Here is a 17,978-nt window from a genome sequence, read left to right on the forward strand (position 1 = left end):
ACTTGACGTTTGCTCAATTATTCAGCACATATTTGTTGATGAACTGCAACGTGCATGACTATTATGGAATTCCAAGATGATACTTTCCTTTAAAGAATTCAATCTTTAATCCTAACCGTTGGGGGGGGTTGGGGGGGGGCACGAAAATGTTAAAACCTTACTTCTTTATGGTGTGCTCCTGTTGTAAATACTTCTCCTGCACACATTTTTCAAACATAACTAATGCATGTTCTCCCTTATTCATTCCATTTGGAACTCGGTGTTCTTCTGCAAACTCTGTAGATAAAAGCTCAGATTCTATTTCTTCCAACAAATCCTCTGACGCCGAAACATTCTTTATTTTTGAAATAAGTTTCTTGGTGCAGTCTGTATCGTAAGGACTTTCTGAATAAGTCTTTTGATTTGCTGCTTCTGTAAATGTAGATGACCTCAATTCCGCCAATATCTGTGTCACTGTCTGCTCAGTTTCATTTGTTTTCGAAGCTTGCTCTGTAAAACCTCCACCAGGAAAATTAGCTAGTTGTTCAGAATTTTCTGGGCATATGTCTGTTTTAGCACAAGAATCCTCACCTCCACCATGATCCTGAATATAGTTTTCCTGGGCTTCAATCTGATTGTGTTCATTAGGCTGACATAAAGTTTTATCAAAGTTTAATGATGGCAGCGTAGACTCATTTTCTAAGCTGCTGCTGTCATCACCAGACAACAAGTTGCAGGAGTCTTCCTTTAATTCAAATGTTTTCCCGATATTTTTATCAGAGGAAATGGAGGCTATGTGCTCTGCCTCTGACATGCTGACTGGCACCACTTCACTCTGCACTGCTTCAAATCTGTTCCTGGTCTTCGTTTTACATCTAAAAAAGCGAAAACATCAAAATTGTAAAAAATTTAAAAAGTTTTGTAAACCATGACCTCATATGTATTTGCATATACTCCATGATACGAAATAATTAAGGCCACAAATTTACCAGTAATAACTCTTTGAAAGGGGGGAAAAAAAACCCACAACAAGTAAGATAGGCAATCCAAGTGTGCCACAACCAGGAGGGTGCTACAAATCTTACTCTCCTTTCCTCCTTTAATTCAGTCACACAACTTCACTTCAGGTGCAGTTTGCATTCCTTAATCACCTCTATGAGATGTTGGGTATAAAATATACAAGTTTAAATTGTTAGAATTCAACTGAATTGTTTAGAATTCCTTCAGTTCCATGAGAGGCAAAAGACACTCTCAAGAATCTATCAGAAAATATTGAAGGAATATTTCACTAGAAGAGAAAAATTATAAAACAACTCACACTAACGATGATAACAATTTACTGACAAGGAAAACTCTATCTATAGCCCAGGCTCCTAAAGCTGGATATTAAAGATCCCTGGTGGGAATTTGTTTTTCATCCAGGCAAAAATCCAGGAAGTACCATGGTGATTTTCAAACATTCTCATCAAGAATAAACAATGCTCAATGCAACTCAAATGGAGCCCATATGCACTGCCTGGGTCATAAAAGAAACGAATTCAACAACTAGAATACATTTTTATGCTGTTTATGAGGGTTACTATTTTAGCTATTTTCTGAAAATTAGTCAACTTCAAAAATTATCCTACGACAGATAAATATAAAATATTTTAGCAATCTTGATGAAAAAGAACCATCAACTTCTTTTTGTCACACATCAACAAAGCATGTATAGAGTAGATGAGCTACCAGTGTCATATAAGGTTGGATAAAAAAGGGGACAGATCATAGTTTTGACACAAACTAGGAAAGAAAGAATTCCAGATGGAAGGTGTATTTATGGAAAACAAAAATATAAAATTTTTGAATAACAGAAAGATATATATTCATGTTGGTCTGTGATGGAAGCATTGGTCAGGGATTCTGAAAAATGATAAGAGACTGTCAGGTGGAACCTGGGAATGATATGCAGGAATAAATTTTATGACACCATAAATCATGATGGACTTATATACTTGATTATACTATAGTTTCTAGCACACAGTAGATTCTCGAGTATTGCATTAAAGTACAGAAGTGATCTAATAAAACTAGTACTGTATTTGAGGAACATTCTTCTAGGAGTGTAGAAAATGGGGAAGAATAATTCTAAGAAAAGAGGACCAGTTTGTTAAGTACCCTGTTTTTTTAGTTTAGACTGCCCTTTGAGGCATCAACTATCACAGACACTGGCCTTAATCCTACACATTACCTATCTGTATAACATATTTCCAAAGCACCAAATAGAAATTATCATTTTCTTGCTGCATATATATTATAACGAAGACAAAGCCCACACTTGTATTAAAGGCTTGGTTTACACAATACAAATTAATGCAGTAAGTTATAAAGGCCTCATAAGCATGCTGTATTCTAAAACCTAAGACAAAATAATTCTCACACAGGGGCATTAACCACCTGTATAGTTCTCCCTAAAGTAAGTCACTGTGAGATATAACTTGTGAATGTGTTGCTGCTGAATTTGAAGTATTAATTTAGAAATCAATCTAAAAACTAATGAAGTGGTTTTAATCATCATAACCAATGTTACAGCAACTGAAGGTGAACTCAGAGCTGACCAAAATAACAGGTAACAGATAAAGAATCTACTTAAATGAGTTAAGTAACACAAAGGCATTGTGACTCTCCAGCACAGAGCAAGTAAGAAGTTTTATCATTAGAGAACGTGTGCCATGCTTTGTCAAGAGAAAAGCACTAAGCAAATACTGAGTATCCTTTTATCCAGCTTTCATATTCTCCTGGGTTCAGTCTTCACCCTTTTTTCCCTCCTAGAATTCATCCACTTTGAAAATTTGAACCAACAACTCCTAGCAGATATATCCACATTAGTTACTTTCAGTCCAGTATTCTTGAGTTACAGATAATGAATTCCTGTTTGCCTTCACTCTATCTCTGTACCGGTATTAAAATCTCCCTCTGAATGTAGGCATTTCAAATGGATATTCCACCACAGCCTCAAACTGAAAACGGTTTAAAAATCTCCAATCAAAATTGTAGCTCCTATAATTGAGCACTCCCAGCTAATCCTTTCGATTTGTCAATGGTATCATTTTTCTTAGTCATGACTCCTTCCCTTCCTTTGCTCTCATATTCTTTTACCAACTTCATGTCTCCTCCAATTATACCTTCCTTTCTGCTGCCACTGTCCCCTACCTGCAACCCAATTCAGGTGTAATCACTTCATACCTTAACACTTGAAATGTTGATTTCTCAGTCTTACTCCATTCCTATTGTCTTCCCTGCAACTCCAAGTAAAAAAATAAAGAGCTTAATAAAAAGTGCAAGTGACTTGAGACCGCACTAGGTCAAGTATCACCCAATCCAGAAAAGGGGTTGAAGCATGTACTACAATAGCTCTGCCAAAAGGGAACAGGAGCTGCCCTGTGAAGGGAGCCGGCCCTCGATGGCAGAAGGGACCAGGGAGCTACAACACTGACCCTAGAAGATCCACACATATCATAACCTCCACAGAGACGACCACCAAATGCAACCAGATGAACCAGATTAAGACCAGGGATATCTCTTTCCTCTTTGGAGGTTCCTATAATAAGAATTCTGCCTCCACTGGCTGGTCTTCGGCCAACTACAAGAGGGCTAGCTAGAGAAAAAAAAGGGGGAACATATTTTAGAGTCAAATTACCTCTTCTTTAATTCAAGCAGCTGGAAACTTAACACCTTTATCCTTTCTTCAGGTAGAATAAGGAGTTTGTAATGTTTTTTGTGGCTTGTTTTGTTTCTTAAGTAATTGAAACCTATCTTAATTTCTGGAATAAGTTTTCTCTGATAATGAAAAGTGGCAGAAAGATACAACATCAAACCCATACAAGGGACTGTACTTCAGAGGGAAGTAAAAAGGATGGGGGTGTTTTACAGAGGATGATTACGGACCTGAGAATAAAAACTAAAACCATGTTTATACCTCAGAATGTGATTCCTCCTCAGTAAACCAGTCACACTACTTGTCCAATCTTATCTCTCAACACATTCCTAAAATCCTAGGACCTCACTATAATCTACCACCCTGACCAGACTACTCAAGATTCCTTCAACCTACACATTAACATTTCCATGGCTTTGCCACGGAAAATGTCCTTCCTTTCAGTCTGTTCGGAGTCTAACTACATTTAAAGGACCAATTCTAAATCCACATCTTCCTCCAATTTTCTCTCATTGTAAGGACAGAAATAATCTCTCGTGTAAATGCAAACACGCTGCATTTGTATATATTCACCAAGCACACAGTCCCTGCCTTCCTAATGACATTTCTGGACAGTCTTTAGCTTTTTAAATGAGCTTTGTACTTTCAAGGAGGAACCTCACTCTGAAGTGAATCAAACTTCTTAAATCCCAAGCAATATAATAAGGGTAATAATGAATAATCTAACATACACTCTTTACTATATTTACATTTATTCTTGCAAATGTTAAATGTTGTTCAGTTCTCAATGAGGGTGGGACCCACTGAGTTTATACAATGATCTGAGACTTGTAATATTATACGAACAGCGCAGAATATTGTCTCACTCTCAATATTTATCTAAGTGAAAAAAAATAAGTCTGTTTTTATGATTACCTCAGCTTAGACTGTTTTACATATTACCCTTCCATAAATTAAAGGAAGCTTAGTTTAACCTCAAAAGACAAGTACTTTCTATATTGTTGCTCACCATATGCCCCTGACCTTTCACATAAATTGACATCTGGTAACCACTTAGTTTGCAAACTTAGTTTTCGGATGCTCAAATGAATACTACTTGCACAACAAAAGGAGAGATGTTGAGAAAAATCTATGTGTATATATGTAATAAAGCCATCAACCAAAGATTAAGTAACTGTACAAGATTATGTACAATGAGCTTGATTATGTCCACAATGAACCAGATAACTGGGGGGGAGAGGGACCAGTCAGCTGAGTCCTCTTGCGGGCCTCCAGTTGGCAACACAGATGTAGGCCAGTGTGGTTGCCGTCCAAGTTTTTTCTTTGGGGATAGGGGAATTGTCATTGAAATTACTGAGGATCCAATAGCCTAAGAGCAGTTAGACAACAGGTTTACAAAATTGTTTTAATTAAGAAGTGCTCGTACAAATCTAATCTACACTCACAGATAAAGATACAGTGATTACAATTACAGTATCTATTCCTTTTTTTGAGTTCAAAATAACACAGGTTATCTGACTTTTTAGCAACTCTTACTCATTAGGGGAAAATGCTGTATTTAAACCTTAGCAGTCACAAAATTCCTCAGTTGAAGCTTCCCCTGCCCAGAGTTGGTTCTGTTTCTGACACAGTACTACAGGACCAATTCACACTTCAATATTGTTTCAGGAGTGAGAATTGGTTTCGCTCTTACTGGAGCTCATCAGCTGTAGGCAACTGGTCAAGAAACATTTTTTATTTGCCTTAAAGCCAACCATTATCTACCTTTGTTTTATTGATTTATTAACACTTATTCATTTTTGACAGACGGAGTGCAAGTGAGGGAGGGCCAGAGAGAGAGGGAGACACAGAATCTGAAGCAGGCCCCAGGCTCTGAGCTGACAGCACAGAGCCTGACGCGGGGCTCAAACTCATGAACTGTGAGATCATGACCTGAGCTGAAGTCAGATGCCCAACTGACTGAGCCACCCAGGTGTCCCTGTTTTATTTTTTTAATGAAAAAAAACCTCTCATTTCTACAAAATTACTTCCATATAAGAGCCTTACAAATAAAATAAAAACACTGTCTTTAAGAACTTTTAGTACTAGTACTTGTTTTCTTAGTAATTAGCAATATAAACAATAAAAAAAAACTTAAGCCTACTCAATATAACGCAAAAACAAATGAATCCAATCCACATATATTTGGTAATAGGTTATCAAACAAGCCTCATACAAAAGTACCAAGTCACAAATACATTTCCAAACTATTAATTCATTCACCAGGTACGTACCGACTGAGCATGCATTATGTGCACATACTGTTCTGTGTTGAGTACGTGGCAGTGAAGAAAACATCCATCCCTTAGGGAATTTACATTTTGGTATAGTGGACCAATATATATAAAAGCTCCGTGTTAAATCTTTTACTCTTTTTGTTTATAGCATTTTAATATGAACATCTGTCAGTGTTCCCTCAGAAGCTATAGAAGATATGCATAAGTGTTTTAAATTCAACAGAAAAATCTGGCTCAGTTCAGCATAAATATTTACAACAAACTACACAGTTTTAAATTACAAACTATACCATTTGAGTCTCAAGTAATACTAGCTGTATATTTCTTAGATAACATCCACTAAGACAAGCAAGTTGAGTCTGTGAGAGCACTCCTATTCTTAAATATAATGGTTTACTGTCCTTTGAAGGCAAAGTACATTGAAAGGTTTTTCACATATTTCCTAAATACACATTGAAAGCACCATGAACAAAATAACTTATATGACCAGTTCTAAGAAGGTTCTGATAAGTCAATTAAAATCAGAAGCAATAAATAACATCAAAGATGCATCCATAGTCCAACATAATCTGATCACAATCCTCAAGTAACCCAAGTAACTGGTTTTTGATGGATGTTACCTTTAAAATACAAACACTTTCCTGGATAAAGTTTTTAAACACAGAATAAACTAACAGGACAGAAAGGAACGTGTGTAAAAAACATGAAAACCTTTTTTCACATGATGAAAATATCAGACACTGAAGTTCACAGAAGGCAAATCAAATTCTACTTTTAAAAGATTAAAAACAAAAAAAGATTAGAAACTAAGATATTTCAAAAAACTCTAGATAAGTTCTATCAAAAAGGAGAAATATTTTGTACAGTAGTCACATTCTTTTAATTTTTTTTTAATGTTTATTTTTGAATGAGAGAGAGACAGAGTGCAAGCAGGGGATGGGGCAGAGACAGAGAGGGAGACACAGAATCTGAGGCAGGCTCCAGGGTCTGAACTGGCAGCACAGAGCCAGACACGGGGCTTGAACTCACGAACTGCGAGATCATGACCTGAGCTTAAGTCAGACACGTAAACTGAACCACCCAGGCACCCCCAGTACTCACATTCTAGTTAAACTTGTAAGTAAAAATTTAACTTTAATAAAGGAAACTTCGAGTTTCCTTTATGTGAAACATAGCACAATATTTTTAAAGTTGCCTTAAGTCTACAGCTTGAAGAGTATGAAGCCAAGGTCAGTATCCTTGTGGGGTTTGTTTAGCTTTGCACCCAAGACTCAGGGCAGAGCAAATTTTAGGGTTATGTGCATTATATCACAAAAGAAAACATTAGGACAGACTCAGGGCAATAGATGCAGCAAGAGTCCCCCCCAAATAATACCAAACCCTGTGACAGGATAACAGGAGAAAGAGAAATTATGATCCATCAAGATTCCAGGAAAAAGAGGTTAAGTAACCATATAATCTATCACGTTATTCGGGGTGCCTGGGTGGCTCAGTCGGTTAAGCGTCCGACTTCGGCTCAGGTCATGATCTCACAGTCCGTGAGTTTGAGCCCCAAGTCGGGCTCTGTGCTGACAACTCAGAGCCTGGAGCCTGTTTCAGATTCTGTGTCTCCCTCTCTCTCTGACCCTCCCCCATTCATGCTTTGTCTCTGTCTCAAAAATAAAATAAATAAACGTTAAAAAAAATTTAAAAAAAATCTATCACGTTATTAAGTCATATGTTATATTATCAGTTTAGTATCTTAGACCCATACAATTTTATGTAACTCTAATAATAAATTTTAAAGCAGAAAGTTTTTAATATAGAAATCTTAGTTTGAAGCTATCTGTAGAGAGCTATTTAAACTTTACTGAGTCTCAGAAAGGCTAAAAAGTTTTCAGCTAATTTTTTCCAAATCTGAAAATTAAAAGAAGGGTGGGGGGAAGAAAAATGACTGACCTATATAGTTCCTTCTTCAAAAAAGACGACTAATAAAGTTAAAAGTAAGTGGTAAGTCTGCCTTATATTAAGTCGTTCTGGTTAATGTTTAAATTTTGAAACCACCTTTGGCCTGGGCTCAGTTAACATGGTATGATATAGTTCACTAAAAAAATTATTCATTAATACTAACTACATAATCATCCCTATAGTAGATTACCAATTCATGTGCCCTAATGACAAATATACTCACAATCCAATCAGTATTTTCCTTTGCCAGGTTTAATTGATACTTTGTATCTATTGCCCCTCCATCCCAATATTATTCCTTTTGTTTACTTTTTAGCCTAAATATTTTTTTAAATGTTTATTTATTTACTTTTGACAGAGACAACAATCTGGGGGAGAGACAGAGAGAGACGGAAACACAGAATCCAAAGCAAGCTCCAGCTCTGAGCTGTCAGCACAGATCTCGGGGCAAGACTCGAATTCACAAACCGTGAGATTGTGACCTGAGCAGATGCTTAACCGACTGAGCCACGCAGGCACCTCAGCCCAAATAGATTTTTAAAATCTCAGTAGGTAATAAATAAGTTCAAAGAAGTCTGAAATCATGAGATTACAAATGATTTCAAAATCAAATTATCAATGCTCCTAGTGCTGCCCTGAAATGAATACTAAATGTGACATTGCAATATCCTAACCCCAATGAATGTTGTTGAGAAATGCAAAATTTAGCTTTATTATTTAAAGCTAGAGATAAGGGATAAAAGAAAAATCCAAGTTTTACTGAAAGAAAAAAAAAAAACAAAACTTGAGACCAAGGATTCTTCCTTTAACATGAACCTGTTAGAAGATTTTGGAAAACTAAAGCAGATTAGTCATTCTTCAAAGGGAAAGATGATTTTTCTAAATCTCTAAATAAGGCCGCTTCCACCTATTATCTCTTCGTAAAGACTGAATATACAGTACAGTTACCTTTACTTTGAGAGGTCAGCACGTAGCTGTAAAAAGTGTCCTAAGCAACTGCCATCAGGAATGCTGTCATCGAATAGCACTAAAGGCCCAGTCTTGCATTTATGGGTGAAGGACCTAAAAGGTTAAGAGTAGCTACTGGGCTACACTACTCCCTTCATGTTAGTGGTTAAAACTCTGAAACACCAATGACATTCTCTGAACCTCCACTGTTTAAAGTAATCTCGAGGTTTATATGCTGGTATTCTGAATTTGACAAGGTTTCAAAAATTAATAATATCAACAGAAACATAATCCATGCATTTCCAGGGAAAAACAAGAATATAGGCACAAGCCAGGCATTTCCAGGTAGATTCTTCAGTATTTATATGTTGGCCTATTACACTGTAAAAAGGAGTTTTAATTCTTTGTAAGATTTGTGAATTACTCAGTAATTTCACTGAATTTAAAATAAAAAGACTAAAAAGGAAAGAAAAAAAAAACGAGGCCAATCATCACCCTTTTCTATTTCTGTAATGATGAACAAAGAGTTGAAAAGCAGGTGTACAGAGAATAGTATACTTTATTAACAAGGAGATAGTTCAGTTTCACTATCAATGTCTCTTGAACCTTAATTTTTCCCACAAGATCAACTCCGGCTAATACGAAGGTGTAGCCTGTCGTTGGTAAGGCTACACCCACAATTAGCATACCTATACACTTGGTCTTTTTTTAATGATTACCAGCACAGCTCTTGAAATACTGTTGCACCGATTTGCTGCATACTTTTCTTACAAAAACTTCCAGCCTATCATTTTGAAAGAAGTAAAAACACTAGGCATCAAGGGAACATCAAACACACACACACACGGAGAAAACTGTCAAATGCCTTGGTACCGTATGCCATTATTTTTACTAAACTAATTCCCACAGGTAACAAGACTAACAAGTGAAAGGGGCAGATTCTAATCCTGATGCTCCGACTCCAAACCCAGGTCTCTTTAAACAAAACCAAGATGTGAATGTTAGCTACAGCTGTTAAATTGCTACAGCTAAGCATTAATTACACCTGCGCTGTCCCCTAGGCTTGGTACTAAGGAAACATGTAGAAGAGCCTTTCCCGTGTTACAAGTTTGATAAACACAAATCTGAAATATCCTTACCAGCCAAGGTTTAGCAAACGCCTTGGATGTCCTTGGAAGAAAGGCAACATAAAAACCAAGAACAGTATCTTTCACATCCAAAATCCCCCGAAATCTTAAGTTACTTAAAATCATAGTAACGGAAGTGTTTACAAGACGGTAAAAAGTCGCCGCAACAGTAAACATAAAACAGTCAACTTGGAGACGAAAAGAGAAACAGGCGATTGAGTCTATGAAAAATCGTCAGGCAGGTGGGGCTTAGCTGCAGTTCGCCCTGGGAGACCAGGCAATCGGCCCAAATTCGACTGCTCTCCAGGCACCACTCAGGAGGCACGGCCCCAGGACCCCCACCGGTCTCTGGGCCGCCGTCTCTCCAAGTCGGCCCGGGACCCAGGGAAGAAGGCAGGGAGAGGAAGGGACTCCTAACTCTGTCCCCCTAGCGCTCGCCTGCCTCCACTGTCCCCGAGAGGCCAGGCGGACGGCCGACCCGGGCCCCGCAGAGCCGCGAGGGAGGTGGGCAGTCCCGCCGCGCCGCCACCACGACTCCCGGTCCGCTTCGGGGACCCGTCAAGCACTCACCCCACTTCTCCGAGCCTCAGGCCGCACCCCTACCGAGGCCGCTGAAGCTCCGGCTCAGGACCTAATTTCTCCATAGTGGGGACCGGCAGACCATGAGGTGCGAGGAGACAGAGAAAAGGGACAACACCGACGCCGCGCTCCCTCCTTCTCGGTTTCCTCAAGCCCCCGCGGAGCTGACACATCAACAAAGATGGCGGCGACGCTGAAGCCGGCCCCACTACAGCTGAGGGGGCGGGGCTGTCTAGAGGAGCCAATCAGGGAGGCGCGGGCGGTGTGACGCGACGCACCTCGGGGCCAGTGTAACCTGTCTGCAGTGGGCGGGGCCAGGGCAGCACCGCCTCCTGCACTTGAAGCGCTGAGACCGGCGCTCAGACTCTGGGCACCTACGCCCCAACTGACTTGGCTAGCCAGCGATCCTGCTAGTCCTGTCCTGTGTCTCGCGCCACTTCTGACCCAAGCCTGCTCTTTCTTTCTGTGGGACGCGCTCATTGGATATAAGCTCACCTCACCTTTCGACCCTTCTCATATTAGTCAGGGACATAAAGCAATAAAAGAGAATTCGAAATTGTGACTTCCCAGCTCTGATGCGCAAACCTTGCACCTGACATAGGAGGAATCAGCAGGAGCAGCCTACCTGCCCGACGACGATTCATCCGTGGGAGAGATTCTGGGGGTTTCCATAACACCGCGTTCGTGTGTACAGGGTGGCACTCATTGCCATTGTTTAATAATAAACTGTTGGTGCGTTCGTCTCTGGCACCAGGCTGTGACCGCCTTGAGTGCAAGAAGTGTCCTATCCGGCCTGCCAGGTGTCCTTATATGCAGCGTGGGGAATGACATGTGGGAGGTGCTCAAATATTAGCAACAAAAAGTGTATTGGGGGGAAAAGTGTATTGAATACAGTTGCTTAAACAGGTCCAGGTAAGTAAGGTGAATAGTTTGTGGAGGTTTTGCAAACCTATACTGTCCAGTGAAGTGATGTTCTTTGGTTTAGGACTCCTTATTCACAATTTATGAGTGAAAATAGTTAATTGTGACAAGTTGTCGATGTTAGAGTTTGTAAAGCAAAGCTTGTTCCTGTTCTGTTAAGCTTCTTTGATACTAACTGCTGGGGGTGGAAATCACTAAAAAATTCAACATTGTGTAACTCTGTTCCTCTTTCCTTTTCAACAGGAAATAGCACCTCCTTCCTTAAATGAAAATAGTGCACTGAAACACACTGCAGTTAAAAGTGTTTTAACGGTGAAGAAATGATTTAACTTTAAAATAGTCAACCAAACATTCCTAGTGAGATATATTATTTCAAGAGAAAATAAAAATTTAGGCCTTTTTCACAACTCATATTGTCAATAATAACATTCCTATCATTATTTCTGAAATATACATATTAATAGTAAGCATTAAAGTAATTACATTTCTTGAAACCAAGATTTTGAGTATTGGAGAAAGGAAATGCAATACATAGTCAAAGAAATTAAGTAAAAATTATGCAAACCTAAATTTGAATTTGGTAATATCAGTATGAACTCATGGTATTTTTTTTTCATTAAACGTCTGTCCACTGAAAAGGCCTGAAACAACGATCAACACAATGCACACTCTTATTCTCCATCATTGGTAAATATAATTTCCCACCAAGAGTCACCTGGGCTCCTCTTGGATATCAAGGACTGTTTCTAAGTCGGGGCAGGAAAAGTACAATAAAGTCTAAGACATGTTGGTTGTATCAGAAAGCAAAGAAGAAAGTGAAGATAATAGGAGTTGTGTCAAAGACTCGGGGACGGGGTAAGGCATTCAAAGGTATGCATGCTGGTCAAAGGACAATTAAGCATTCAAAAATGGTAACAGCAACTGATTGATACATCTACTATGTCCAAAATTAATGTGTGTTGATTTTTTAAAACATCATTTGGTCACCTTTGGAAGATGCCAAAGAATCATCACATTCTGAAAACTGATAAAAGAATCAAGCATCCTAACTTTCCTGTTACAAACTGAATCTCAAATAGTGTGGGAAAGTTCTTCACAGAATAACAGATAATAAATGCAGAAGATAGATTTTTTCCATTTTTCTAGGCCTGATGAAATAATGGACCTAGTTAACGATCATCAATGAGTCTAAAATCATTAGAAGAAAAGCCAGTGGAAAACTTTACAGTAGATGGATGGGGCTGACAACACTTGAACCTGATACGTCAATTTTAGTATTTCTCAAAGAGACACAACTAGATAATGAAGTGTCTTCTGATGTGATGCAATAGAGGAACACAATACCACCTGTGAAGTATTCTTACCAGAGGAGATGTGCTCAAAATTGAATCTAAGAAAAACTCCCATTACTTCATTTTTTGTTTGTTTGTTTTTACATTTATTTATTTTTGAGAGACAGAGTGAGACAGAGTGTGAGCTGGGGAGGGGCAGAGAGAGAAGGAGACACAGAATCCAAAGCAGGCTCCAGGCTCTGAGCAAGTGTTTAGCACAGAGCCAGACACAGGGCTTGAACCCACAAACTGTGAGATCATGACTTGAGCTGAAGTCAGACGCTCAGCTGATGGAGCCACCCAGATGCCCCTGCCATAACTCCAATATATAAATTGCAAGAAAATCATTAAAAGGAAATCTCTTTTGGGGTGCCTCGGTGGCTCAGTTGGTTAGGCGTCCAACTCTTCGGCTCTGTTCATGCATGGTCTCATGGTTCATGAGTTCCAGCCCTGTGTCGGGCTCTGCGTTGATAGCATGGAACCTGCTTAGGAGTCTATCTCCCTCTCTCTGCCCTTCCCTCATTTGCTATTTCTCTGTCAAAACAAGTTAGAAAAAATAAACTAAATTTAAAAAAAAGGAAATCTTTTTAAAGTATAGTACTGAATACAAATAGAGGATCTTGTTTGGAACCTGATTTGAACATAATTATTAAAAATCATGTGAGACGCTGGAAATTTTAAATACAAATTTTATGATATTAAGAAATTATTAGTGGGCCACCTGGGTGGCTCAGTAGATTAAGCGCCTGATTCTCGCTTTCAGCTTGAGTCATGATCCCTCAATATGTGGGATTGAGTCCCACATTGGTCTCTGTGCTGAGAGTCCTTAAAGAGGGGAAGCATAACTCCTCTTTCTTAGGTGTAGATGGTGTATAATGACTTCCTTCCAAAGTGTACAATATGCAAAGAGAGGGAAAACAAAAGTTAACTTTAGAGTACAGAAACCTGAGGAACACCACCAGTCGGGGGGTATGTCGCAAGCATGTTATAAAGGTATGTATGAATTGTGTCTTTCCACAATGTCAGTTTTATTCCATCATAAAGCAAGATTAATGTAACCGTAAAGCAGATTCAGGATTCTAAACTCAATGAGGTCTCTATGCGTTTAATTTGGCTTCCTACACATCACACCATGTACTATATAAAGTCATGCAACATACGAGATACGATAAGGATAAGAAGTTAATGAACAAAACAAAGTCAGTGTGCGAGCACACAGTTAAGATGAAGACTTGGTAGGTTCTGGGCCAGCTCTAGGCACCTACTGCTTAATATGTTCAAAAAGTTGAGGGTCTCTATTATGTTTAGAGATCACTCAGGCAGAGCCCTCGGCAGCAGGCGGTCAGATGAGGAAAGGTCAACACCCAGAGAATCTGGCAGTTTGCTGCAGAAATCCTCCCTTTTAAGAGAAGTTTAATCAATCTTGGGCCTTTGCAGGTTTCTTTTAGTGCTAGTGATTATCAGCTCCTGATTCTTCCAGGCCTTACAGATTATTACCCTTCAGTACTTCCAGTCTATACTGGTTTTGGTGATACCTGGTGTTAGCTGCAGTACCCTTGGCTGCTTTCCTGATTACATCACAATTTGACCTGAGGGACGCGATCTTGCACTCTACAGGTGGAAAGCATCAACTGTCATGAATCACATCCAAGGATGTGCACTTGGTATGATGCAATATGAATGGCACTTTCCCTCTGTAGCCTTCTTTCCAAAAACCTATTAACTCCAGTCTTATCATGAGAGAACCATGAAACTGACAGTGGGGGAATCTTACAAGATGCCTAACAAGTACTCACTCCTGGAAACTATCAAGGTCATCAAAACAGGGGAAGTCGGAAAAACTGCCATAACCTAGAAGAGCCTAAGGTGATATGACAGCGAAATGTAAAAATGTGGTATCCTGAATGGAATTCTGGCTCAGAAAAAGGACAGTAGGTAAAAACTGAGGAAATCTAAATAAACCCTGGACTTTAGTAACAATGTATCAATGTTGGTTCCTTAATTGTAGCTAATGTGTCCTACTAAGGGGAAACCGGGTGTGGTTAATGTGAGAAACTACTAGCTTCTCAACTTATTCTGTAAATCTAAAACTGTTCTAAAAAAAAAATCCATTATGGGGCACCTGGGTGGCTCAGTCGGTTAAGGGACCAACTTCGGCACAGGTCATGATCTCATGGTTCCTGAGTTCCAACCCTATCTCTCTGCTCCTCCCCCATTAGCGCGCAGTCTCTCAAAAATAACAAATTAAAAAAAAATCCATTATAAAGGAAAAAAAGATACAAGTCAGGATTTGCTTCCAAACAACAGGAGTGTGTGAGGGGTACAGATGCAGACAAGATCCACCGTGAATTGGCAATGTTCAAACTTGGTGATCACTACAGGGGGGTACCAGGTTTCTTCTCAATTTTTTTGAAAGGCCCCTAGTCCGCCCCCCCCTCCCCCAAAGTTTTCTAAGTATTTAAGTAGCACCAACACATAACCAGGTGCACTTGGGGGAAGAAAAAAGTGACCACCTGTATTTAGTTTCCAAGACCAGGCAGAGGTAGCAGATTAATTTGAAAAACCTTGCAAGACTTTAAGTGGTTAATGCGACCCAAGGGACCTTTAGGGAGTCCGTTTGCGTCTTTGCGCTCAAAATTCGCCGTCCGCGTTCGCAGGGCCACATTTCTAGAAGCAGCCGGAATAGCTACGGCGTCTCCGCAGAAGAACTTCGTGAGCACGCGGCACCGGAGCACAATGACGTGGCCGGGAGACCAGAGCTCTGCTGCCCCAGCGCACGGAGGGCGCGCGGGGGCGTCGCGGAGCGCACGTGCGCGCGGACTGCGCAGGCGCCGCTCTGGCGCCGGGCCGGACTTCGGAGATGAGGTGAGTGCCGGAAGCGCACCTGGACGGCGGGGTTCCCGGGCACCGGCGGCCGCCACCACGGCCGGGCTTCAGAGACGGGTCGGGGTCGGCGGCCCTTTTGCCTCCTACCAGGTCAGGGTTCCCAGGCGCGTGGCGGAGCGAAAAGGGACTGCGTGAGGCCTTCGGGGCTTCAGTCGTTGGGGACCGGACGTTGGGCGCTGGACGTTAGGGTCGGGCGTTGAGGTCGGGCGTTGAGCGGGCACAAGGGGCCTGGAAGTGGAGAGAGGATGGAAGGGTGTTGGGGCCCTCGGAGCCTTGGCTGGGAAGGGCAGGTTTAGGGTTGGAGGTTGTGGTGGGGGAGGGGCGAGAGCCGTAAGACTTGAGCCCCCGGGCAAAGTGGCGGGGGTGGGGGGGGGGTGGGGGGCTCTGCCGTAAGTTTAGAAAATAGTACTTCCGGGCGTGATCCTCCAAAATGTGAACGTTCCCTGGGATCCCATTCGAGGAGCTGTTTTCTCTGGTCGCCAAAAGAAACTAGTTTGTGGATTCAGTCACTGCTTTCGTTTAGCTTCGAAGCTGCCTGTGCAAACGACACTTAACGCTGCCTAGACTTTCCCCCTACTTCCTGCCTTCTGTAGGGAACGTAGATGCGCCATGGCTTTAGCGGGATACGGGCGAGCCAGCCCTGGTTCCTTTGGCGAGGGTTTGTAGCGTGTCTGCTGGGCGCCAATCACAGTTAGCACTTGAGTCCTTGCTATGAATACGCTGGCTTGGTTGGCCTCTGGAGTGTGAGAAGGTGCTTCTAGTTTCCTTATTGAGCTCTAAGGGTATTGAATGCGAAGCGGCACGATCTAGGAATCAGACCTGGATTTTCATCTCCGCTGTGCAAGGGTGCTCGCTCTGGCGCGCGGGGGTGTGGGGAGGGGATGGTTGGCAAGTTAGTTCACCCGCCCAGGTCCCCCTCGCTCAGCTGGAGGAATAAGGACGTAGGAATACTTTAAACCTCAGATTACTTAAGTGGGCAAAGTAGTTACTCATGAGTAGAAAAAGTTCTTGGTGGGAGTGGGATGGAAGTAAAGTCGAGATCATAGCTGCCTTTTACGCACTTTGTGAGCACCGGCCACGGTGCTAAGTCTTACATTCTCAAACTTAATCTTCATGGGTAAGTGTTATGAGGAAGTGAGTAAGGTTGGCCGCGTTTTGCAGAAACTGAATCCTAATGGGGTTGAGATAGCATAGCTGAAAGAGGAAGATGAGCCTTTGCTCAGATTTGGGTCTGACCCGCTTAAATTTAAAACTTGTGTTCTGCTGAACCATTGGGTTTCACAGCTTTAAAACTGAGTGTTTCCTTTGAGTAGCCATTCTCTCTGAACGCGTGGGGAAAGCAAAAGCAAACATCAGAGAAGAAAAAATCACAGCTCAGTATCTGTCGCAAGTACTTTTGGTATTAAAGGACAATGCACAGCGGTAAAAATTCACTTTAGCCTCTAGGCTGTAGTGTTCTGGGAAGGAAGGAGAAGGCTTACTGTCACTGGTTGCAGATGTATGCTGGGATGCTCCTGGCCACATGGAAGAGGGGGGAGCGGGATCCCAAGGGAGTAAAAGAAAAGGCTTGCCCTCAGGGAGCTTCTTGTTTTATTGATGTCAAATCATGAAGCCCAGAACAAAATTTACAGTACAAAGCTAAGGCCTTATTTTTGCCTGTAGAACTCTCAGTAGTCACTTCCATTCCATTGCTCTTTTATTACATCAGTGATTAACATAAATTTGGGGACCCTCCTAATTAACGTCTTGTGTTAGGTTAAGGAAATACATAACTAATTCCTATGGATTTGGGAATGGTTATAAATTCTTACCACCAGTAGCATGTAAAAAATAGTACATTGTATATAGGGGAAACTGCTTGTTTTACACCTGGGTAAGATTAGCCTATGAGGTCTCATGACCCTTGTAACAGTGTCTGATACCTCTCTGTACCTGTATACCGGAAGTCTGTAGCCCGAGGTTGGGAAGCATGGCATTATGGAATAGTGTCTGCCCACTCCAGATTCGAGCATGCCCAGTGATTGACACAGGATGAAGCCAAGTAGGGATAATTGCAGGTTTTTTACAAGTGTTTTTTAATGTCAAAATACATGTGTTAGAATTGATAGAACTGTAGGGGCACCTGGGTGTCTCAGTTGGTTCGGCGTCTGGCTCTTGATTTCAGCGCAGGTCATGATCTCACAGTTCGTGGGATCGAGCACAGAGTCTGCTTGGGATTCGGTTTCTCCCTCTCTCTCTGCACCTACCCCACTTGTGTGCACACATGCACTTTCTTTCTCTCTCAAAA

General features: G+C 41.1%; 2 protein-coding genes and 1 long non-coding RNA gene across 4 annotated transcripts in view; 2 read left to right on the plus strand and 1 right to left on the minus strand.

Annotated features, from left to right (window-relative positions):
- CCDC186 (coiled-coil domain containing 186) overlaps nt 1-10,750 on the minus strand; it is a 51,972-nt gene extending 41,222 nt beyond the window's left edge. Inside the window, exons 1-2 of one of the 2 annotated variants that reach the window (XM_042907434.1) lie at nt 10,545-10,750; nt 162-854 (exon numbers count right to left, since the gene is read on the minus strand). In XM_042907434.1, the coding sequence (XP_042763368.1) occupies nt 162-793 (632 nt within the window). In that variant the 5' untranslated portion in view covers nt 794-854; nt 10,545-10,750. Of the gene's footprint in view, nt 1-161; nt 855-3,204; nt 3,427-10,544 lie in introns of those variants that run through there. The other variant, XM_042907435.1, reaches the window with a different exon arrangement.
- Nucleotides 10,751-10,892: 142 nt separating this feature from the next.
- On the plus strand, nt 10,893-11,874 carry LOC122202287. Its single transcript, XR_006194577.1, has 2 exons — nt 10,893-11,465; nt 11,718-11,874. It is a non-coding gene; the product is annotated as an uncharacterized LOC122202287 (long non-coding RNA).
- A 3,652-nt stretch (nt 11,875-15,526) lies between these two features.
- Nucleotides 15,527-17,978, plus strand: part of TDRD1 (tudor domain containing 1) — a 48,299-nt gene continuing 45,847 nt past the window's right edge. The window contains exon 1 of the mRNA XM_042908594.1: nt 15,527-15,670. Within this exon, the coding sequence (XP_042764528.1) occupies nt 15,542-15,670 (129 nt within the window). The 5' untranslated portion in view covers nt 15,527-15,541. The remainder of the gene's footprint in view (nt 15,671-17,978) is intronic.

The sequence above is a fragment of the Panthera leo genome, chromosome D2, assembly GCF_018350215.1.
Source record: "Panthera leo isolate Ple1 chromosome D2, P.leo_Ple1_pat1.1, whole genome shotgun sequence".
NCBI classification, from domain to species: Eukaryota; Metazoa; Chordata; class Mammalia; order Carnivora; family Felidae; genus Panthera; species Panthera leo.